General features: G+C 35.4%; 1 protein-coding gene across 3 annotated transcripts in view; it reads left to right on the top strand.

Moving 5' to 3' along the window:
* Xrn1 (5'-3' exoribonuclease 1) overlaps positions 1-24611 on the top strand; it is a 111000-nt gene that overhangs the window by 33773 nt on the left and 52616 nt on the right. For all 3 annotated transcript variants that reach the window (XM_004834376.4, XM_021252656.2, XM_087186281.1), the window contains exons 15-23: positions 708-827; positions 6798-6967; positions 8374-8494; positions 8593-8691; positions 11696-11799; positions 14656-14787; positions 19661-19823; positions 21365-21478; positions 23086-23184. In XM_004834376.4, coding sequence (XP_004834433.1) covers positions 708-827; positions 6798-6967; positions 8374-8494; positions 8593-8691; positions 11696-11799; positions 14656-14787; positions 19661-19823; positions 21365-21478; positions 23086-23184 — 1122 coding nt within the window. The remainder of the gene's footprint in view (positions 1-707; positions 828-6797; positions 6968-8373; positions 8495-8592; positions 8692-11695; positions 11800-14655; positions 14788-19660; positions 19824-21364; positions 21479-23085; positions 23185-24611) is intronic.

Genomic DNA, 24611 nt, shown 5'->3' with positions numbered 1-24611 from the left:
TACATCTGTTTTATTTGTTCAGAGCACATGCCATATGTTGTTAAGTTTTTGAGTATCACCTAGGAATATGCTGTTTTATTTAACAAAAATGTTATATCATAAGCTTCCATCATTTCCTTTTGCCTTCTTTCTGTTTATCATAGGGGCCTGGGATTTAGCTCAGTGGCACTGTGCCTGCCTTGCCAACAAGAGGTCCTGAGTTCGATCCCTGGTTCCACAAGAGAAAAAAAAAAACAAGAACCAAACAAAATCTCTAATAAAAATGTGTGTTGTTGGACTCTTTCTCTTTGATATTAATGATACAGTGATTCTTAGACTGTAGGAATTGGTTCGTGAAGTTAGGTTGTTAATTTGAGGTTTAAAGGGCAGACTGTAATACATTTGTGAAATGAACTGAAGATGTGAATAAGAAAATAGTGTTTAAGTGTCTTTATAGAGTAAAAAGACAAAAACCACAAATGACAAAAATTAATGTTCAGAATAAAGGTAGTTTTGCTACATAACTAGGTTAATGAAACTGAAAAGTAGCAATGAAATTCTTAAAGTTGAAAATAAAAATATAGCATGTATGTTGCAACATATCTAAAATACAAAAATTTCATTTTCTTAGAAATTTTAAAGTATAACATAAGGAAATATAAATACATTAATAAGCTATATTGATAATTGTTTTTATATTTCTATTACACTATTTTATATTTTCACAGCATTTGATGACCAGTGAAGACTCACCGATTATAGAGTATTATCCACCTGATTTTAAAACTGATCTAAATGGAAAACAACAGGAATGGGAAGCTGTTGTATTAATACCTTTTATTGATGAGGTCAGTGCTTATAATTATATATATATTCATACATTGTTCATCAAAGATTATTTCAAATAATGAGCAATCAATTTAATCACCATTTATGATTTGTTAATGACATTTAGCTACTCTATTATGTGCATCAAAACTTTTAGGTGTGCTAATTATAAAGCTAGATGGTTTGACTAATGTTATTTAGACTTCAGAACAAGGAGTATTACCAGTAATAAAAAGGGATATGTCATGATAAAAGAATCAAGTCGGGCCAGGGATTTAGCTCAGTGGTTCCGACACCTGCCTTGCAAGCACAAGGTCCCAAGTTTGATCCCCAGTACCAAAAAAAAAAGTCAGTTCATCCAGAAAAAATTGGAGCCGAGGACAGTTGAGTTACAGAGCACACACCTAACATGAGCAAGGCCCTAGGTTTGATCTCCAACACTGCAACAACAACAACAACAAAAAGACATAAAAATTTTATATGTATATGCACCTAATAACAACTTCAAATACATGAGACGATGGCCAGAATTGGGGGCAGAATAAACAAATCTGTAATTATAGTTAGAAATTACAATGTTCTTCTGTAATAAACTGATAGCACAAGACAGAAAATAAGTAAAGATAAAGATTTGAATTATGCTAAAAACCCACTCAACTTTATTAATATTACAACACTATATTCAACTACAGAATACATGTCCCTTTTAAGTAAAGTGGTAGAAATTGCCAAATTGGAACACATGATAGAATCTTTAAAACTGAAAGATGATAAGACCTATGGTTGGTTAGTTGGTTACTTGCCTGCTTGCTTGCTTGTTTGAGACAAGGTCTTGCTATGTAGTTCAGGCTGGCCTTGAACTTACTTCATAACCCAGGCTGGCTTCAAACTCATGGAGATCCTCCTGTGTCATCCTCCCAAGTGCTGGGATTACAGGCATGTAACTGCTGCCATGCCCGGCAAGACCTATGTTTTTGCCTCTTGGAGAATTATTGCTCAATATCTGTTCCTAGTAGCAGAGGGTGCTTACCTGTAGGTGTGATCTTCTTGACTCTGCACACATACATACACATCCTATTCAGCTTGAACATTTGTCAGACTTCTTTTCCTATCTATACCTTTTGTCTCACAGAGTTCTAACTGATGTGTCAGGACAAGGAGGTTTGAAAGCATAGGAGGTGGGTGTGCTTAAAGTCATTTTATTTGCTTATCGTTTTGTAGATCAACAATTTAGGCTGGGTTCCTCTGGTTGGTTTTTGTTGTTGTTGTTGTTGTTGTTGATCACACATGAGCTCACTCAAATATTAGGCAGAATTCCTTTTTTTTTTTTTGAGACAGGTTGTCGCTCTGTGGTTCAGGCTAGCCTAGCCTCCTGAGTGCTGGGATTACAGGTGTATACCACCACATCCAGATGAGATCACTCAAGTATTGCAATCATCTTTGATTCAGCTGGAGCTAGTTGTCTGAGACAGATACTCATATAATTGGTGATTGGCCCTTCTACTCCCTTCCTTCGTTCTGTTAGAAGCTGGATGGTGGTAGGCCCCTGTGTAGCAATGCATAAAATTCTAGCTTTTTTCCTCCTTTCTCTATATATTGAGCTCAGAAATTACATTGTGTCTATGTGAATATGGACAGTTAGCATTTACCAACATGTACCTGTCTACTTTCTCTTGTTTAAAAAAAGAAAAAAAACTTTTAGAAATGGAGTATAGAAGGTCAGCAAAGGGTCAGTTTGAGATACTTGGGTGTGTTAAGCAGGCATTTGACAACATGGCTTCTCCTTTGGTGTGTTTAATTGTGATGTCAGTGGATATCCTTGCAGTCTAAGGTGACACTTTTACTCTTTTTTTTTTTTGGTACTGGTGATCGAACTCGGGACCTTCTACTTGTGAGGCAGACGGCAGAACCACTAAACTAAATCCCCAGCCCTAAGGTGACACTTTTAAAGAAAAGTTGTCTCCTAACGATGACTTTAGCCCTGCCATTCCATGGGAGAATCAGCAGAACCTATAATGTCTTATTTGGAATTGACATTCTCTATTGTAATTTTATTGATTTATTTTTAAATTCTTTTTTGTTTTCACTGGAAAGGAAAAGGTGATGCTCAGTTTTATACATTCAAAATGTTCAAGTTGCTTTGTTACAATAAAACTATATGTGTACATGAAAAAAAATAATTGGCGGTTGGGGTTGGTAACTGAGGCCTCTATATAGCATCCCTCACCTTCAAGAAGGCTAATCCAGGTTTAATTTTCACAGTGTCCTTGGATTCTAAGAAAGATAGAACAGGGCCAGGGATTTAGCTCAGTGGTTCCACCGCCTGCCTCACAAGCACAAGGTCTCGATTCCTGGTACCAAAAAATAAATAAATAAATAAGAAAAATAGAACAGAAGTTATAAGGCCTCTTGAATTTTGGAGGTTGCATAGCATCACTTTTGTTGTATTGTTTTAAATAAAGCAACTCAAGCCGGGCATGGTGGCACATGCTTATAATCCCAGCACTCGGGAGACTGAGCCAGGAAAATTGCTGTGAGTTCGAGGCTAGCCTGGACTACATAGTGAGTTCAAGGCCAGCCTGAACTACATAGCAAGACCCTGTCTCAAAAACCAGAAAGGGGTGGGGGGAGGAGGGGGGCGGAGGGGAAGGAGGGGGAGGAAGAGAGAAAAGCGGAGGAGGGGAGGGGAGGCAAGAAAGAATAAAAGAAAGGAAGGAAGGAAACTCAAAAAAGTCAAGGGCCGGGGATTTAGCTCAGTGGTTCCGGCGCCTGCCTCGAAGCACAAGGACCTGAGTTTGATCCCCGGTACCAACAACAACAAAAAAAACCGCAAGTCAAAAGGCCAACCCAAATTTAAGGAATAAGGAATAAGGAAATGGAGGGGGGAGGAGGACAGAAAAGGGAAGGGGAAGGGAGGAAAGAAAGAATAAAAGAAAGGAAGGAAGGAAACTCAAAAGGCCAATTACATTCTGCTTTTTGTCTAAAATAAACACGCTGGTGTATCCCACATCCCACAAATCGCATTTCATCATAACATCAGCAGGCTTAAAGTCCAGAATCTCATCTTTACACTGGGCCCAGATGGATGAGGTTCCTCAAATGTACCTCCTTGGGTAAAGTTCTCTTAATTCAGAGACCTAAGAATTAAACAAGTTCTCTCTCCTACCCCACATTCTCAGTATATAACCACAATAAGTCACTCTTGTCAAAAAGAATAGGAATAGGAGGTATATAATGATCAGTGATCTATAAACAGTTCTGAAATTCAGCTGAATAGCAACAACTATCAATTTCTTCTTATAAATACAGTGCTGCAATGAACATGGGAATGCATGTCTTCTATATGCTGATTTTATTTCCTTTAGATATTTACCCAATAGTGGGATTGCAAGATCAGTCAGTAGTTCTATTTAATTTTTGAGTAAACTCCATACTATTTTCCATTCCCACTAACTTGTATTCCCACCAACAGTGTAAAATGTTCTCTTTCCTCCATGTCCTCACTAATAATTAACTTTAGGGTTTTTTAAAAAATAATATACATTCTAACAGGAGTGAGATGATATCTCATTGTGATTTTAATTTGTATTTTTCTAATGATTAATAATACTGAGGACTTTTTCGTATAACTGCTGGCCATTTGGGTCTTTTCATTTTTTTTGGCCTTACTAGGGATCAAACCTAAAGCCTCACATATGCTAAGCAAACACTGTACAACTGAATTATACCACCAGCCATGTTTATTCAGGAACTTTGGCCATTTTAAAATCAGCTTTTGTTGCTAAGAACTTGACGTATGTTTATACTGTTTATTATATATTTTGGATATTAACCCCTTAAGAGACATATAGTTTGCAAGTACTCTCTCCCATTCCTTAGATTGTTTCTTCACTCTGTTCCTGTGCAGAGATTTTTAGATTGATGCAGTCTCCTTTGCTTTTGTTGTTTGCTCCTAATCATTATATCCAAAATCATTGTCCAGACTACTGTCAGGAAGGTTTTTCACTGTTTTCTTCTAGTTGTTTTACAGACTCAGGTCTTAGATATGTAAATCTTTAATTCATTTTGAGTTGATTTTCTGTAGATGATGTAAGATAAGAGTCCAGTTTTGTTTTTGTGTATGTAGATATCCTGTTTTTCCTTTACCATTTATTGAAAAAGCTATCCTTTTCCATTTGTATGTTCTTGACACTATTGTCAAAGTTCACTTGACTATAGGGGCCAGGGATTTAGCTCAGTGGCTCCGCACCTACCTTGCAAGTGTAAGGTCCTAAATTCAATCCCCAGTACTATGAGAAAAAATTAAAAAAGAATCCATTGACTCTAAGTTATGGATGTATTTTTGGGCTCTTTTATTGCATATTACACATATACATATATATATTCATTCTTATGAGATAGACTTTTATATATGTTTGCATTTATATTTTTCTTTTGTAAATTGCCTTGTTTATAGTCTCCATTTTTCTTTTTTTTATTTTTCATAACTTTGTATAGTAGGAATAGTCTTTACCATTATCACACTTGTCTGTTGATTTCTACATAGCATTTTCTGTCATATTCATTTCTTTTACTTAAAAATGTAAAGGCTTTTTATATCTTGTGGCTTAAATAGGAATTATCACTCCAAGCCAAGTATTGTGGCATCTGCTTGTAATCCTCATACTCTGAGAGGATCAATCTCAAGTTCAAGGCCAACCTGGACAATTTAGTGATTTAGCAAGATCCTGTCTCAAAATAAAAAAGGGCTGGAAATGTAGCCCAGTGCAGAGACCCTGACTTCAATCCCCAGTACCACCAAAAAAAAAAAAAATTCCTGAATACTCTCCTGGATTTTCTTCTGTTACTTTTATGTGTGTATGTGCCTTTTTTACAGCTGTATAGTTACTTAATACTAATGACAACATCATTACATAAATATCTGAGTTACTATGTTTTAAAATATATTTGGATTCATTCTTAACTCTATTCTGTTCTTCCAGTCTATGGGTCACTTGTAGTGACAATAACAAAGTGTTTGCTGGGTATGTTGGTATATGCCTGTAATTCCAGCACTTGGGAGACAGGCAGAAGGATTGTTGCATGTTTGAAGGCAGCCTGGACTACATAGTGAGTTCAGGGCCATCCTGAACTACATAGCAACACCCTGTCTCAAAACAACAACAACAACAACAAAATAATAAAATATTTTTATTATCACTTTATCAGAAGTGATAGGATCTGATAAGACTAGTCCCAAATTCCTGTTTGCTATTGCTACATTCATCCTTCCATATGTACTTTTTTTTTTTTTTTTTTTTTTTTTTGGTTTTTTGAGACAGGCTTCAGGCTGGTCTTGAACTTGCTATGTAGCCCAGGCTGGCCCCGAACTCACAGCAGTGCTCCTCCCTAAGCCTCCCAAGGGCTGGAGTTACAGGCATGCATCACTATGCCCAGCCCATATGAACACTAATACCATTTTGTTCTTTTCGATTACCATTTTGTCCATTTTGATTAGAATTATGTTAAATGTATAAGTTAATTTGGAAAAATAGATATAACTGTACCACTGCAGAACTTATAAAGAGATTGATGTTATATAATTATGATACAATATTTATGATAAATTCACATTAAAACTTGACTCTTAGGCTGGGAATGTAGCTCAGTAGTAGGGCACATGCCTAGTATGTGCAAGGCCATTTTTTTATTCTATAAGAAGATAAAATAAAATTTGATATTTCACTTCTTTTTAATCTGTACAGTGGCTACTGTTAGAATAATAACATCAGAGGAATTTGCCTATAACAGCATAGGCAGCAGTATTCCTGTGAAGAAATAAAGAATATATCACTTTTTTGTGTAATAAAATGGAGAAGAATTTTTGGTAGTTAAGATTTTTTTCGAGAGCACAAGTAGCAATTCTGCTATGAAATGAAAAGATTTATTCTGTGTATTGACCTTTGTGAATTTTTGTAATTTTAACCCTTCTCTTCATTCTTTACATTCAGAAGCGATTGTTGGAAGCCATGGAGACATGTAACCACTCCCTCAAAGAGGAAGAGAGGAAGAGAAACCGACATAGTGAGTGCCTGATGTGCTGGTATGATAAAGACACAGAGTTTATCTACCCTTCTCCATGGCCAGAAAAATTCCCTGCCATAGAACGATGCTATACACGGTAAGATTATTTGGTAGTTTTTCAACAACAAATAACTCCTGACACCAAAATAGTTTTTGATATCTACTTGGAGAATTATCAGTGAATTTATGGTGGTCAGTTGATAAAGAGCCAGGTACAGTGGCTTGAATCTGTTGTCCCAGCTACCAGGGAGGTTGAGATGGGAGGATCATTTAAACCTAGCAATTCAGCTGGGCGTGGTGGCACATCCCTATAACCCAGCACTTGGAAGGCTGGGGCAGGAGGATTGCTGAGAGTTCAAGGCCAGCCTGAACTGCATAGCAAGACCATGTCTCAATAATAATAATAATAATAATAATTACCCAGTAGTTCAAGATTAGCCTGGGCAACATAGTGGTATATTGTATCAAAAAAAAGGAAACATAAGGAGTTAAATCCAGTTTGCCAAGGATTATAAAATCTGATTATAAAACACTTTTTCCTATAATTGTCCACTTTGGTGGGATTGTATATCTCTTTCTTTCCATTAAAGTTTTGTATTTTTTCTCTCTTGAATGTATCTCTGCCCTCTGTCTCCTTCTAGAGGATTTTTGTTTTGAATATTTGTCAATTTTTGTTCCCACTGTCAGTGTTAAATAATATTAGTATTATAAAATATGCTTTAAGGGCCAGGGATTTAGCTCTGGTGCTGCGCCTGCCTCACAAGTACAAGGTCCTGAGTACTGGGGGGAAAAAAAAAATATATATATATATATGCTTTAAATTGACCCATTATGCCCACCGTTCACCTAACTAGAAAAAAAAGAAAAAAGCTACCTCAAACTTATTTTTATCAAACTTATCTTACCTCAAACTCATTTTTTCTTTCTTTTCTTCATTAAAATGTCATTCTTGGCGCCAGGGATTTAGCTCAGTGGTTTCGTCACCTGCTGCGCAAGTGCAAGGACCGGAGTTCAACCCCTGGAACCAAAAAAAAAAACAAAAAAATCATTCTTGGTTTTTCTCTAATTTTCCTTGCAGATAATCTTTCTAGATGGCAGTTGATTTGCTAGCACAGTGAATATCTTTCACTTATAATATTTCCTTTTGTTAAAGAAAATGATGAAATAGATTACGAAATGTTAATTTTTCATCTTGAGCTTTGGAACATGAGGATATTGAGGTTTATATTATGCTTTATCATTTTCTGTATTTTAAAAATTATGTATAGTTTTGTTTTAAATTAAAGAACAAAACCTCTACTTAGTAATCTACGAGTATAGATTTTTCTGGACCAGTAACAAAAGAGAAGCTTGGTTGTTCTGCTCAGTATTTTGTCTTAAAGACCAAGTTTTCATTCCCCTTTTTAAAAGCAAGGAATACTCTTACGAAGTAATCAAGGTAAAGTTGAAAATCTCTGATTGCTTGTAATGTTTGAATTTTAAACACCCTGATTTACTTTCTAGGTACAAAATAATATCACTAGATGCTTGGCATGTAGATATAAGTAAGAACAAAATAACCAGAGTTGACCAGAAGGCATTGTATTTCTGTGGATTCCCTACTTTGAAACACATCAAACATAAAGTCAGTGATTATTTAATTCATATTTTTTCACTTTGTTATGTGAAGTGATTATGCGAAGTGAAATAATTAACATTAAATTTTTTTAAATTCTTTTAAAGTTTTTTTTGAAGAAAAGTGGTGTTCAAGTATTCCAGCAAAGCAGTCGTGGAGAAAACATGATGTTGGAAATCTTAGTGAATGCAGAATCTGATGAACTTGTAAGTACTTTATTCATCAAGTCATTTCTCAGGTGTTTATTATGTGTAAGATATTTTCTAGCTGCTGAGGTGTTTACCAAAGAGATACAACATGCTGTAATTCACATGAGCAGTCTTGAAATCATTATTTTCATAAAGTTAATTTGGTGGCAGTATCATTGCACAAGAGAATTTTTTTAAAAAAAGGAAAGCCTGCCAGTTTCTCCTTTGTAGCATTAGTTGATAAGAGCATAAACTGTAGAAGTGACAGTATATCTAATGAACATGATGAAATGAAATTGGCACGTTTTATTATTTGTTGGAATATAGGGGGTGAAAGAGGAAGAAAATACTAAATATGACTGAGGTGTCTAGGCTAATTATCTAGAAAAGAACTCCAATTTATTGGATTACAAAAGTTAAAATAGAGGAATTGCTGATAGATAATAGTGGAATTTTAAGGAGGTACTAAGATGTTTAACTGAAGCTGCTCTATCACCTTCTATCACCAGTGTTCCACAAGAGATATAACCCCTAATGTCTTGAGGCATTCATTGTATATAATAAATTAACTCATCTTCTACGCATCTTGAATGATATTAGTTCCAGTTCCATCCTTAGAATTAAAATATTCTAATCATTTTATTGTGTCCTGTAGTTCAGATACAAAAACTCAGTTTAAAGCCAAGTATAGTGATGCATGCCTGTAAGCACTTGGGAGGCTGAGGCAGGAGTGATCACCTTGAGTTTGAGGCCATCCTGGGCTGCACAGTTCAGTGCTAGCCAATTTGGAGTACAGTTTGGAGTACAGAGTGAGACCTTGTCCCAAAAAAACAAAAACTCAGTTCAGAAACGCTGCTTATTTTACATTTAATACCTGGAGCTAGATAGACCTTGCAGAGAGATAGGGTTATACAAACTGTCCACAGAGAATGGATAGCTGAAGTCTTGAAGCTCACTTCCCTGAAAAAATATGGTACACTGATAGTTCATGATCTCAGCATAGAGAATGATCCACAATTACAAAAGGTGTAGAAGGAGCCAGTAAAAGTGACACAGTGGAGCCAGAAGTAAAAAAGAATGTTTCCTAAGTCAAGTAGTATCACAGAAGCTTGGAGCAAAGGTTGTATGCTACATAAGTCTGAAGGAAAACAAAAATTCAAAGTCTGAATTTGTCCATTAGGGCATTGATGTTGAGCTTGGAGAATTTTATTCCAGAAAATTCGTGGAAGCAGAAGTCCAGCTCCTAAGAGCTAGCACTCTGGGAGAATCAAAAGCTGGAGCCCAGCCTGGGCAACTTAGAAACTTAGCAAGACCTTGTCTCAGAATAAAAAATAAAAAGGCTAAGGATGTGGCTTGGTGTGATAGCCCTGGGTTCAATCCTCAGTACTGGGGCGTGGAGTGAGGGGGAGACTAGCCTAGGACTAGATAGATAGGAAGTAAGGGTAGCAGATTAAAGCTCTTGATCAAGAAGTTTATCATGGAAAAAAGGACTAGAAACATAACTCTGAGAAGAGACAGCTCATCAGGCAAAATTTATACCAAAGAAGGGAGTTGAGTTAATGGAAAAAGAAAGTCTTAAAGGCACTGTATCAGGAAGGGATATTTATGATAACAGTACCTCACAGGAGTAGAAAAGGATTTCATCTACAACTTACATGAAAGTATTGACCTGGGAAAGGAGGATACTTTTTTCAAAAATTAGAAGAAAACTTGAAAAAATAAAATCAGAAAGATACATAAAAGGAAAAGAATAATTGAGGAAGCTTCATTTCTTTCTGTTTTTTGAAGAAGCCTACTTCTAATGTTGAAAGTTGTTTTCTTTGTCAGAATACTTGGTATTCTGTTGTTTTGTATGTTCAGTAAAATCTGTATAAATACCACCAAACAAGTTACCAAGCTCTGAGCATGGTGGCACACGCCTATAGCCCTAGCACTCAGAGCCTAAGGCAAGAGAATCACTATGATTTCAAGGCCAGCCTCGGCTACATAGTAAGTTCAAGGCCAGCCTGAACAAAATAGACCCTATCTCAAAAAATAAAAGAACAGAAAAAAGATTACCAAAAAAGATTGAGTAATAAAAACATGAATGAAAATTTATTCTCTAAACTATATATACAAATTAAAGTAATAGTTTCCTTTTACAACTAGAATTTTTATTTAAGATACTTTACACAGAATACACAACTTTTCTCAGTTTATAAAAGCTTTTATTGATTTTATTTTATCAACATTACAAGGAAGATATTCCTTCTCATGATGGAAAACTGAGCCTTAGATTAAATGATTTGCCTAAGAGTCTGTAGGTGAAGGGTTGAAAGGTCCAGATTTGAACCTGTGTCCTCTAACTTCAACTGTAGTGTTCTTTTTTCATTTACCTGCCACAATCTAAAATTAGATCATACTTCTTAGATTCTGTTTTAAGTATCTATTAATATGAAACAATGAAGAGCCCTTTTCTAGACATTTCTGGTATTCTTTTCACTTTTTCTCAGTTACCATGAGAAAAATAAGCAAAATAATTATAAATCTAATTAGTAGACTCAATAATTTATTACTAGTAAATGGAGTTCTGTAGCAACCAGTCAAACTTGTTCATTTTACAAATTTAAAACTTTAAATGGAGCCAATGCATTAGCACTTGTCATCCTAGCTATTCAGGAGGCTGAGGCTTGAGGATTTCAAGTTTGAGGCTGGCCTGAACAGTTTAGTAAGCTCCTTTCTCAAAAAAAATTTTTTTTTTGTTTTGGTTTTTGAGTCAGGATCTCATCATGTAGTTCAAGCTGGCCTTAAACTCACTATGTAGCCTAGTCTGGCCTTGAACTGGTGGCTGTCCTGCCTCAGCCTCCCCAAGTGCCAGGATTATAGGCATGTGCCACTTATGCCTAGCTCTCAGAATAAATAAATTTTTTTTAAAAGGCTGGAGATACAGATCAGCACTTAGGTAGAGGTTAGAAAATTTTACCTGTTTAAAGCTTTCTCTTGGACTTAAAACATGAAATAACTTTTTTGCTTTTCCTTTAAGAGTATAGAAAATGTAGCTTCATCAGTGCTTGGAAAGTCTGTCTTTGTTAATTGGCCTCACCTTGAAGAAGCTAGAGTTGTTGCTGTATCAGATGGTGAAACTAAGTAAGTAAGATTTGATTTACAATTTTTCTAACTTATATTTGCTTTGCTTTTTCAATTGACTTTTTTTTGTTTGTTTATTTTTGTTTTGGTTTTTGATTTTTGAGACAAGATTTCGCTGTGTAGTCCAGGACAATCTTTTTGTTTTGTTTTGGTTTGGTTTGGTTTTGGTACCAGGGTTCAACCTCGGAACCTTGCACTTGCACAGCAGGTGCTGGAACCACTGAGCTAAATCCCCAGCCCGTCCAGGCCAATCTTGAACTCACTATGTAGCCCAGCTGGCTTCGAACTCATGGCAATTCTCCTGCCTCAACCTCTTGAGTACTGCATTACAGGCATGGGCCCCCACACCCAGCTTCAATTTATTTTTTTACATGATGAAGTTACTACAAGAGCATTTATACTGGGCTGTGGATTTACCTCAGTGGTGTTGTTGCCTGCCTCGCAAGCTCAAAGTCCTGAGTTCAAGCCCTGGTACCAAAAAAAGAAAGAGCATTTATACTCTGTAGTGAAAATGAAATTCCTGTAATCACACCACTTGAAATTCAACTACAATTGACAGTTTATCCTATACCTCTTGCAGATATTTTAGATGCAAATGTTATTTTTGTTTTTTTCTTTTTCTTTTTAATAGTTTGGAAGTTATATATCCTAACTCTTTCCTAACAGTAGTTATTATATTATTTAGCAAATATATTTGTCTTTCTGATAAAAATTTCTAATATATATAACCTTACTTTACCATGGTTTTCCTGGGTTTCATTTAAATAATACATTAATTTTTTCAAAAATGCTTTAAAAAATTTTTTTGAGAAATTCTGGCTGTATAGCCCAGACTGGCCTCAAATTTGAAATTTTCCTATCTCAGCCTCCTGAATGCTACAATTCCAGGCATGTGTACCAAAGTATATCTTCTATTTTAAGAATAATTTCTTAACATATTATTCAAGTTCACCATCATTCTATCATAAATATTCAGGTTTTTTCTTTGTTACCCCTACACTTAATGTTTCTAGTCATCTTTTCAATGATAAACTTCTTAATAAAAGGCTTGCTACCTGCTGCCTTTATATCCTACCTACCTGGTCCTGTCTATTCTCTAGGAATTGGACTTTGCCTCCACCAGTCTGTTGGGATGGAATTTCAGAGGCCAGCATCTTTCTCCTACTGGAAAAATTCACAGATCTTGTTTTAGTTTTTATTTTCTTTTAAACTTAGGCAGTATATAGCTCTGCTTCATGTTTCTTTGATGCTACATAACTTGGTGGTTTTTTTGTTTTGGTTTGGTTTTTTTTGGTACCAAGGATCGAACTTGGGACCTTGCGCTTGCGAGGCAGGTGGCAGCACCACTGAGCTAAATCCCTGGCCCAATGCTACATAACTTTGAATCACTCTTTCTAACTATACCCAAAGTATCTTTCTTGATACCTCCCTCATGAGTTTAGAATTTTTATAGGCAAGGTCCTTTTTCCTTAGCTCTGCTGCACACATCTCTCAATTATGCTCTGCTGTGTTGTGTTACTGAAGAAAAGTCAATGTCTATGTGATTTTTTTTTAAACCTTCGTTGACATCTGCTTTTCTCTATGGAATCTTGAGCATTCTTTTTTTTCTTTTCTTTTCTTTTCTTTTTCTGGAAATTGAACTCAGGACCTTTGTGCTTGCCAGACAGGCGCAGCACCACTGAGCTAAATCCCTGGCCCTTGAGCATTCTTTTTGAGACATCAAAATTGAGGTTTCCTACTTTTTGCTGTGGCCCAGATTACTAATTTTTTCTTTATATTTTTGGTATCATGTCTAAGAACTGTGGGTCCATAAGATTTTCTCTTATACTGTAAATTCTTTGAAAAGTTTTATAGTTTCAACTTCTTTTACATTAATTTTTATATAAGGTTTGAGATTTAGGTCAAGTTTCATATATTTGCCTATGAATATTCAGTTCCTGCAGCTTCATTTGTCAAAAAGACTATCTCTATTAGATTACTTTTGCATATTTGTCAAAAGTCAGTTGATATATTGGTATGGGTCTTTTGTGAGTTTTCTATTCCATTGATATATATGGCTTATTTTTATATCTATACCACACTATTCTTTTTTTTTTTTCAGTGCCGGGGATCAAACTCGGGTCCTTGCGCTTGCGAGGCAGGTGGCAAAACCACTGAGCTAAATCACCAGCCCCCACACTATTCTTGATTACTGTGGTTATATAACAAGTCTTAATATCAAGTAGAGTGATTCCTTCACCTTTTCTTTTTCAAAATTGTTGTAGCTAGTCTAGGTTGTGTGCTTTTCCATATAAACTATAAGTATAAAAAAATCTTGGGTGGATTCTCAATGAAATTTTATTAAACCTATAGATCAATTTGGGGAAATTTGGGCTCTTTGCTATATAGAGTCTTCTAGCTCATGAAAACAATATTATATATCTGTTTATTTAAATCTTTAATTTCTTCAGAGAAATGAGGTTTTTCATCATAAAGAATCATGTATGATAATTATACATGTTTTGTTATACTCATGCCTAAGTATTTAACTTTTCTAGGAGTGACTATAAATGGTTTTTGGTTGGGATTTTGTTGTCTTTGTTGTTTTTCAGGTGGGATCCTACTACATTCTGCAGGCAGGGCTCCAGCTTATGATCTCAAGCAGTCCTCCTACCTAAGCCTCCCAAGTAGCTAGGACTACAGGTGTGCAGCACTGAGCCCAGCTTACAAATTTTTTACAAGTCCTTATTCTGCAGTTTATAGTTTTTAAAAAGGCTTCTTTGCTATTGAAATATATAAATTTTTTTCACTTTAAAGACTCACATAATTAGAACTCTATAAGGACAAATGTGATGATGTATAATTTTTAATTTTAAGATTTTACTTGGAAGAACCTCCAGGAACACAGAAGCTTTATTTGGGAAGAACTGCTCCACCATCTAAAGTGATACATCTTGGCGATAAAGAGCAATCTAATTGGACAAAAGAGGTACAAGGAATATCAGAACAGTGAGTATCATAAAAAGAATTTACTCTTGGGCTGGGGATTTAGCTCAGTGGTTCCACCCCCTGCCTTACAACTGCAGGGATCCAAGTTTGATACCTGGTACCAAAAAAAAAAAAGAAAGAAAGAAATTCTATCATTATGGGCTGGGGATTTAGCTCGGTGGTTTTGTCACCTGCTGTGCAAGTGCAAGGACCCAAGTTCGATCCCCGGTACCAAAAAAAAAAAAAAAAAGTTTACTCTTATCAGACTAGAATTTTTCATATACCCATTCTCTTAACTTATTTTCCACTTAACATAGTACTCTGACTATGCCTTCATCCTGTGTTCCAAAGAAAGTAATGAATTCTAGTTTAAAATGTTATCTGCTTGATATCAGTTAAAATCCTGTCCATTTTGTCACTAAAACACTTAATGAAGTACACAAAAATATTAAATTCTCAATAATGGAAGTAATATTTAATATGTTGCCTGAATTTGAGTGCTATTTAACCTGAATGTCGTTTAATTTCTTGACCACATGTAAGTAATGAAAGTAAGAAGGATGACTTTTGTTTTGTTTCTCATCCTCTTTCCCTCTTCAATCCTCCCACTTCTCTTCACCCAGTCTTCAAATGATTTAGAAATGAATCTGTACATCTTAACCAAACTGAAAACTTGGCCTTCCTCACAATGCTGTTTTTCAAGGTCACCACAGTGTTTTGTGTCCCATGACCCCATCCTAACATTTCCTCTCTTTCTTTTTGTAAATACTGAAAATCTCAAAATCAAGTCAGAGTGATAGAAGCTGGCATTGACATATGAAATGATGTTATAAATGTATATATACATCAGCACTCTTGTTTAAACTGTAATAAGATCAATTAAACTTTCAGAGAATTCAAGGAAGCTCGTACTCTATAACTGAGGAGCAAATATTAGGCCTGGCATAAAAGGACATAGCATAGCTCTGAAGAAATGAAGGTAGAACACACTTTTACCTCCCAACAATACAAATTAGATATTCCTGTTATAACTCATATCACTCTGAACTTATTTTCACATAAATAAAATCAGTAATAAATGATGTGATTATGTTAGTGAGTCTTTTCACAGCATGCTCAGTACAGGGAGGAGGGCCATGTCTGTCTATTTTTGTCACATTTTATTCTGATTGCTTGGCTAGTATTGAGGCACCCAGTAATTGTTTGAATAAATATTGTTTTAGCCAAGACTCTTTTCAATGGGAAAAAATGAAACTCAAAGTACTTCAGATAAAGAGTTTAGTCATTTGTTCATATATTGATGATACTTATGAATTGATATTTAAGTATCAGTACTTCTGCTAGGTATACTAGTAGGCACTATAGACACACAGTCCCCACACTCTTGAAACTTAGAGCTAGAGGATGAGAGACAGACATTAACATGTGACTTTGGTCAAACTACAATATGATAATTATTGGAAGAGTGGTACTCTGAGACGACATAATAGAGGAGTTTTGACTTAGCTAGGGAGAAATTTTCCTTAATCAGGAACGACTTCTCCAAGGAAATGTTGACTAAACTTTTTTGAATGAGGAGTAGAAATGAGGCTAAGAGTGAAAAAAAGTATCTTTCAGGATAATGGAAGACTTACCTGTGAAATTCCTATGGCAGGAAGAAAAATATTACATACTGAGGAAAATAAAGTATTACATATTGAGTATTACTAATATATTAAGGAAAATAAAGGAGAAGAAAAGAGGAGACAGGAGATCAGCTGGGGAAGGGGTTACATCCTGTAGATCAAAGTAAAAGTATATTATAAAATAAAGCAGTAAGTATTGCCATATGTTTTGAAGAGACTAAGTAAGAGGTATTTTATGGGGCTGAAAGCCAAACTAGAATGAATAAAGGAATGATCAAGAGTTATAGGCATGGCAAAAATTAAAACAAAGAACAGAGATAACTAAAGGATATAGAAATGAGTGGATTGGATTTTTAGTTTATTCAGAGACGTGTGATAATGTATAAAAACAAATGAGAAGGAAAAGTGCAGCATTTGGGAAGAGAAAACAATACATTTGAAGAAAGAATGAGATGTGTTATGATATAGATCTAGAATGTCCCTGAAAAGCCTCGCATGTTCAGAAGTGGGGCTTTTGGAAGGTGTTTGGATACTGATGGTGCTGTAGCTGACTTGCTGTGAGGAGGTGGGGCCTGCTCTGAGGTGGATCACTGGGAGCGTAATCAGAAGGGTGTATCTCTTGGGTCTTCCCTTCTCTCTTTGCTTTCTGGCTGCCACAGGATGAGCAAATGTCCTGTGCCCAGACCCTTTCACTGTAGCCCTTCTGTCTTGGAGCTAACTGACTGAGAACTGAAACCTCTAAAACGTGGGAGCCAAAATAAACAAAAAAGTTGTGAGTATTGGGTATTTTGTCCTAGCAATGAGAAAGTGTCTAAGACAGGTTTATTCTTAAATGGGATGAAGATAGCTTCTGTATTTTAACAGGATAGCATAGAAATATAGGTTGGTTTGTGTGATTGACACAGGGAAAGATAAGGAACTTTCATTTGATTCTTTTTTTTTTCATTTGTCAAGTAGATGTTGAAGGTATTGAATAAGAGAGAAGAGGAAAGTTAGTCATTAATTTGAATAGAATGGAGCAGATTTGAAGAGAATTCTTGGAAGAAATGGAAAAGTATCAATCGTAAAAATATAGTGGACTTATAGGCAGTATTGAGTTGAAGATCATGAATTTACAATGAAACATTCTGCCCTATGATTTGACAGTAGATCTTAGTTCATCAATTACAACCCTAAAGAAAACAGATGGATTCAACCAACACTAGATTTTGCCAGATAGATATAGTACAATGAAAAGACAAAGAGACAAGTTTAGATTACTGGCAGGAATATTACTGAAATGATAGACAATGGAATCTAAGTAGGATAGAGAAAGAAGTTAAGAAAGTAGAGGGTTAGATCTTGATATTGTAATTTTTAAAATGTATAATTGATATTGTTTAATAGGAAGTAAAGGTCTCAAGGAGCAGGGGAAGTGGGAGGGGTAGGAGAAAGGAAAGAAGGGAAAAGAAAAAATATGAGAAAAGAGAAAAATGGAAACAAAGTCTTTGCAAAGAGGGAAGGGCGGAGGGGGTGAAGGGAGGGCAGGGGAAGGGGAAAAAAAATAAGAACCAAGATACTCATGTAATGGTACAAGAGCCCAGTGATGTATGTAACTGTATTTTATACCTAAAATGTACCAATAAACTTAATGGGGAAAAATAAAAATAAAGTACAGTTATCATAGAAAAAAAAAAAGTAGAAGGTTAATACTCTGAAAGAAGTAGAAAATAGAGAGCCCAAATGAAATTAAGATCTTAAGCAGAGCAGTTGAACAAGCAAGTTATAATGCAAAAGAGGGAGTTAGTAAACAAAATGTATTTTACTTTGTTATTTTTGGAGGTGAAACAAGTATGGATGTCAAGACCCAAAACATAGCCATGAGAATAAGTGCCTGAAGTAGAATGAAGAAGGTTACTGGAGATAAAGAGGTTGTAAAAATATACTACTGTGGTCTTGAGTAGACCACACAGTGGAGATTGAAGTCATTCTGGATGATGACATAAGGGTATAATGGAAAGCAAAGGATAGTTTCCTACTAGAGATTTGGAAGTTATGAGTCGTAAGGAGAACATCAACACACTCCTAGTTTTAAGGTATATGACATGAAAACAGCACTCGATAGGGCTCTACATGGAAATCATGAAAACTAGAGATAAGGAGGGAGAAATTGAGGATAAAATGGAGGGAAAAAGTTTAGGAATAGGAGAAGATCTGGGAACAGCAATAAGGAAGTGCTTTATGAAGAAGATGGTCTAAGAGGATAATTTGAGTGAAACGCTCGGCATCTCCACCAAGCAAGATAGATCAACATAAAAACGATGGTTATTATTAAACTATTAGTGATAAACAGTGGATTTTTAAAATATATTTGCATATGTATGCACATATTTCTCCCCCCCCCACCACTAGGGCTTACACCCAGGATCTTCACACTGAACTACTACATCACCAGCCCCACCTCCTTTTTTCTGTGGTACTGGGGATTGAATTCAGGACCTTGCACTTGTGAGGCAGATGCGGCAGCACTGAGCTAAATCCCCAGCCCTTATTATTTTATTTTAAAACAGGGTCTTACAAAGTCACCCAGACTGGGCTTGAATTTGGGATTCTCTTGCCTCAGCCTCTTAGAATGTTGGAATTACAGATATGCACCACCACACCTGGCTGTATGCATTTCTGTTGAGTATATAAGAATAGAAACATGGCTTCCCAGTGTGTACCTAAGCTCAGTTTTAATAGATTCTGCCTTTGGTTTCCAAAGTAGTTGTATCAGTTTACATTCCATTAGCAGTTTATAAGAACTTTTGTTGATCTTTATTTTTATCAGTACTCATTGTGGTCTCTCCCATTTTAACCATTCTGGTACAGTAGTGTCTTATTTTGGTTTAATTTGCATTTCCCTGATTACTAGTAAGTTGAACATCCTCTCCTGTTTGTTGGCTATGTGAATGTACATACTATTTTGTGAAATTCCTGCAACTTTTTAAAATTAGGTTCTTTTTCTTGTTGTTTTGTAATTTTTCTCATTGATTTATAGTCTCATTCTCATTTCCAGGGGAAACTTATAATTTGTCATTGAATATCATGATTGCTATAAACTTGTTATTAATCAATATTTTTTACTTAAGAAAATGTCCTTATATTCCTAGTTGGTTAAGAGTTTTTATCATTAATTGATCCTCATTTTATCAAGTGTTTTTTTCTAGTTTAGATGATGATTATCACCTTAGACTATACACATACTTATATATATATATATATATATATATATTTCTTATTTCTTTTAGCTACTTGAGAAGAAAAGGAATAATAATAAATGAAACATCTATGGTTGTATATGCTCAGTTACTCACAGGTCGTAAATATCAGATAAATCATAATGGTGAAGTTCGTCTGGAAAAGCAGTGGTCAAAACAAATTCTTCCTTTTGTCTATCAAACCATTGTCAAAGTAAGTCTTCAAGTTCATATTAACATTTTATAAAGAAGACTAATTCAGTAATGTATAATAGAGATTATTATTTAATATAATGTGGGGGATTTTTTTGTTTTGTTTTGCTCTGTTTTGAGACTATGTAGTTCACTATATAGTTCAGACTGGCCTTGAACTCACTGTGTAGCCTGGGCTGTCCTCAAACTTGTTGCAGTCTTCCTGCCTCAGCCTCCTGAGTGCTGGGATTACAGGTGTGTGCCACCACGCCCAGTATTTAATTTGTCAAATATGTTATTCTGCATAAGGAGTATTATGTATTCTGAGAAGAGTGTGTATAGTAAGGAAACTTGTCTTCCTAAATTTTTTTTTCCGGTAACAGGGATCAAACTCAGGACCATGTACTTGCGAGGCAGGTACGGAGGCACTGAGCTAAATCCCCAGCCCTCTTCCTAGTATTTTTAAAGACTTAATCTCTAAAACAAATTTTTCAACATTAACTTCCTATAAGAAAAAAATTGAAGGCTCTTGACTTAATAAGAAAGAAGAATAATCATATGCTGGGGTTCCTAACATTATAAGGAACAAATCTTCTGTCCACAAAGTTGTGAAGAAGGGAAAAGAAATCCTTACTAGTTTTGCTGTTGCACTTCAAACTGCACAAGTTACTACCACAGTGCATGAGAAGTGCTTAGTCTTTTGCTACACTTTGTCTCACCACTTAGGCATTGTATCATCTCACATTATCACAAGAAGAAAGATGAGGACAATACTAGATATTTTTAGAAAGACATACACCACATTCACATAACTTTTCTTATAGTATATTGTTACAAATATTCTATTTTGTGGTTCTTATACTCTTACTGTGCTTAATTTCTCAATCAAACTTTATCATATGTCTGTATAGGAAAAACCACAAAATATATAGTGTTTGATATGATCTAGTTTCAGACCACAGTGGGTGGTGTGTCTTGGAAAGTAAGGAGGGACTGCTATATTTCATGATCCTGTAATCTGTGGAGTAGAAGATAGTGTAAAAATTAAGAATATAGCAGCTTCTTCTGGAGTGGGGTATGGTGGCTCACCTGTAATCCCAGCACTCTGGGAGGCCTAGAGTAGAGGATTGCAAGTTCGAGCCCAGCCTGAGCAATTTAGCAACTTAGGGAGACCCTGTCTAAAAATAAAAAGTGCAAAAGAGCTCAGCGCAAACACCATGAATTCAATCCCAGTATCACACACACAAAAAGCTTAGACCACCTGAGTTGTCTTTTCTGTGCAATCTTGGACAAGATTCACCCCCTCTATCTGCTTTCCTTTCTTCGTCTGTAACACAAGAGTAATAATAGTCCCTGCCACAGAAGGTCATGTTGAGAATTAAGTGAATGGAAAAAAAAAAAATTTGTGGAGTACCTATAAGAGTGTATATTCTAATCTTGTTATTTCAAAAATTTTTACATTTGACATTTGCAGACAGCATATCCATAATCCCAGAAGAAAAAGATGTACAACCTGTAGAAGCTTTGACTAATGATTTTACTTTTGTATTTCATTTCACATAGGACATCCAAGCTTTCGACTCTCGTTTCTCCAGTATCAAAACATTGGATGATTTGTTTCCTCCTGGAAGTGTGGTGTTTATGCTGGGGACTCCTTATTATGGCTGCACAGGAGAAGTTAGTTTCATATTTGTTACTCATTAAATTTCTTTCTAGTTTCAAGTTGATGCAGTTATTTAACTTGTCTTCAAAATGTATTGCCAAAGGAGAAAAATAAGGAAGAATTCATTCATGTAACTTATGAGCATAGTATTTGACTAAGTATCTTTAATCTTGAGCAAATTAGCATTGGGAGATGGGCAATAAAGAATTCAAATCCTAATCAGACACAGTGGTGCACATCTGTAATCCCAGCACTTTGGCAGGTTGAGGTAGGAGGATTGAGCCCAGTCTGGACAATTTGTGACTCACATGGAAAAAAGATACATCCAAATACTTCCATCACCTTAAGAAGATACCTCTCCACAGATTGTTTATTAGCCATAAGGGATACAAAAAACTGTAATTGTGCACTGAAGAAGGTAAGTGACATATTGATGGTATGATCAAAGATAGTATCACAGTGAGGGACAAATGAATATCATGTACCTGCAGGTGTGTGTCCTAGGACTGACATATCACCTATGCAGTATTCCAGCTGGTAATGTATAATCTTAAAACTAATTACAAAGAAGTACCAGAAAAAACCCAAAATAAAGAACTTTAAGAAAAAAAGCAGTGAGCCTATAATCCTAGCTACTTGAGAGGCTGAGGCAGGAGAATCACAGGTTCAAGACCAACCTGGGCAATGTGTCTTAGAAAATATAAAAGGGCTGGAGAGGTCAATGGTAGAGCACCCCTGGTTTAATTCCTAGTACAGGGTGGGTAGGAGAAAGATAGGGAGTGGATGAGATGGGAACACCAGAGTGAAGAGGGAAAGATGAATTGTGTTCTTCAAAATGTCAATAGTATAAAAAAACAAAAACTTTATATATATTCCAGATTAAAGGACACTGACAAGGCAACTGAATGCAATATCTGATCCTATCCTGGATCATACAGGAGAGGGAGAAAAAAAATTCCATGTAAGACATTATAAGATCAGTTGACAAAATTGGAATATAGACAGTAGCTTGGATAAGAGTATTGTATCAATGTAATTTTATATAATTAATGTTTTGAAACAAAACCCTGCGTAAATATCAAAAATATTTAAAGGTAGGAAACATGAAACATATAATATATCCTCAAAGGGCTTAGAAGAATAATTATATGTATGTCACCATACACACAGTACACAAATGCTAAAGCAGTTTTCTTTATAATGTTAATAATTGGTAAATCTGAGTAAATGTTTTCAAGTCTGCTCAGTAGTGTTTTTATTTTTGCAACTTTTTGGTACTTTGAAAATTTTTACAAATAATTAAAATAAGAATGATTAATACTTATTAAAGCCAGGATAAAATGACTCAAATTTACAATATTATCATATCCACTTAAAAATTCCAAGAGAATTTCCAGTATCCAGTTTTTTGGGTTTTTTGTTTGTTTGTTTTTTGGTACCGGGGATCGAACTCGGGTCCTTGCGCTTGCAGGACAGGCAGCAGAACCACTGAACTAAATCCCCGGCCCTCCAGTATCCAGTTTTATTGTTCAACTCTTATTTTAGAAATAATACCCATTCAAATAAATAAAATTTAATGAAAGAGACTAAAACATAACTTACTTTTTTTTTAACCTCTAAGGTTCAAGTTTCAGGTGATGTGATCACAGAAGGCAGAATTCGTGTGGTTTTCAGCATTCCATGTGAACCCAATCTTGATGCTTTAATACAGAACCAGCATGTGAGTACAGTAGTTCATATTATTTCATTTAAAAGTAATAAACTTTTAAAATATTAGGATTTTTTCCACCTCCTTTAAATTTATATCAAATATTTTAAGAGTAAGTGTGGAGCCACACACAGTAGCTCATGGGCTCATGTCTATAATCTCAGCTATTTAGAAAGCTGAGGCAGGAGGATTGCAAGTTCAAAGCCAGGCTGGGCAACTCAGTGATAACCTATCTCAAAATAAATGGGGTTGAAATGTAGCTCAGTGGTCAAGCAATCCTGGGTTTGGTCCTTAGTACCTGGGGCATGGGACAAGGGAGAATAAGTGCTTAAAAATTCATGTTAATCTACCTTAGCATGTACAGGTCCTGGGGTTTGATCTCCAGCACCACATACCACAAATTCATGTAAAGTTTTTAGGCAGGAAAGCACTGATTTTTTTTTTTTAACCATTAAAAGATTTTAAATGGACCCATTATTAATTCATAATGTTTATTTTGGATTATTGTGTTCAAGTTTATAAAAAGCATATTGATTAAAATACCCTCTGGGAATAGATTTTGGTTCTTTAGACCTTTCATTATAATTCAAAGCCTGCATTTTTAGTTAAAAGCGGCAAATGGCCCTTCTGCTAAGGTTGTTTATCTTTATTCTGCTAAATTGGACAGTCTCAACCCTAGAGAATCCTGAGAAAATCCATTTAAGTTTACGGTGTCCTTTTTCAAGACTTTTTCTCTAAAGATGTTCATTGGCCTCCTTTTCCCCTGTTAAAATGGGGTAAGTTTTTATTACCTGTCATTTGTTTTTATTGATGACAGGATAATTGACTGAAGATAAATAATTCACAATCAACCAGCTATTACTACTATTGCCTTTTTTTCCCTAATGGTAAAATCTAAACTTTTTTAAATCTATAAGTTTATATCTAAAGTTATTCTTTAGATATAAAGTAAATTTAAGACATTAAGCATCAGCACACCCTTGAAGAAACTTCATGTATGGAAGACAGATGTACCTAAAATCTTACTATCAGGTCTCTATTGAAAAAAAGAAGTTAGACAGCATAGTCAGGAAACCAGCAGAAGAGCCCATTAGATGAAGAAGCTAGAGTTTTGTTCTGGGAATCAGTGAAGGTTAAAGAACTAGTTAAAATTCCTTTCTTTTAACTTTCACTCAAGCCACTGTCTTTTTCTACCCCCAACATTCTTGGCTATATATTATATATTTCCTAGATTACTTATGATTATTTAATTTTTAATTATAGCATAGCTAAACATAGTACTGTTGGTAGCTGGAGCATCAGTTATTGCTGTACATAGGACTCTTCTGTATATGGCAGCACATTGGCATCATTGGCCCCTTAACACTAAGTGTAAGTAGCCCACGCCAATTATTGTAACTGAATGTATGCTTAGAGATTTCCAAATGATTATTAGAAAA

The sequence above is a fragment of the Heterocephalus glaber genome, unplaced genomic scaffold (genome assembly GCF_053883595.1).
Source record: "Heterocephalus glaber isolate CG9 unplaced genomic scaffold, H.glaber_assembly_v1.0 deba00001504, whole genome shotgun sequence".
NCBI lineage: Eukaryota > Metazoa > Chordata > Mammalia > Rodentia > Bathyergidae > Heterocephalus > Heterocephalus glaber.
Note: the sequence above shows the minus strand (reverse complement) of the source record. Positions and strands in the feature narration are given on the sequence as shown.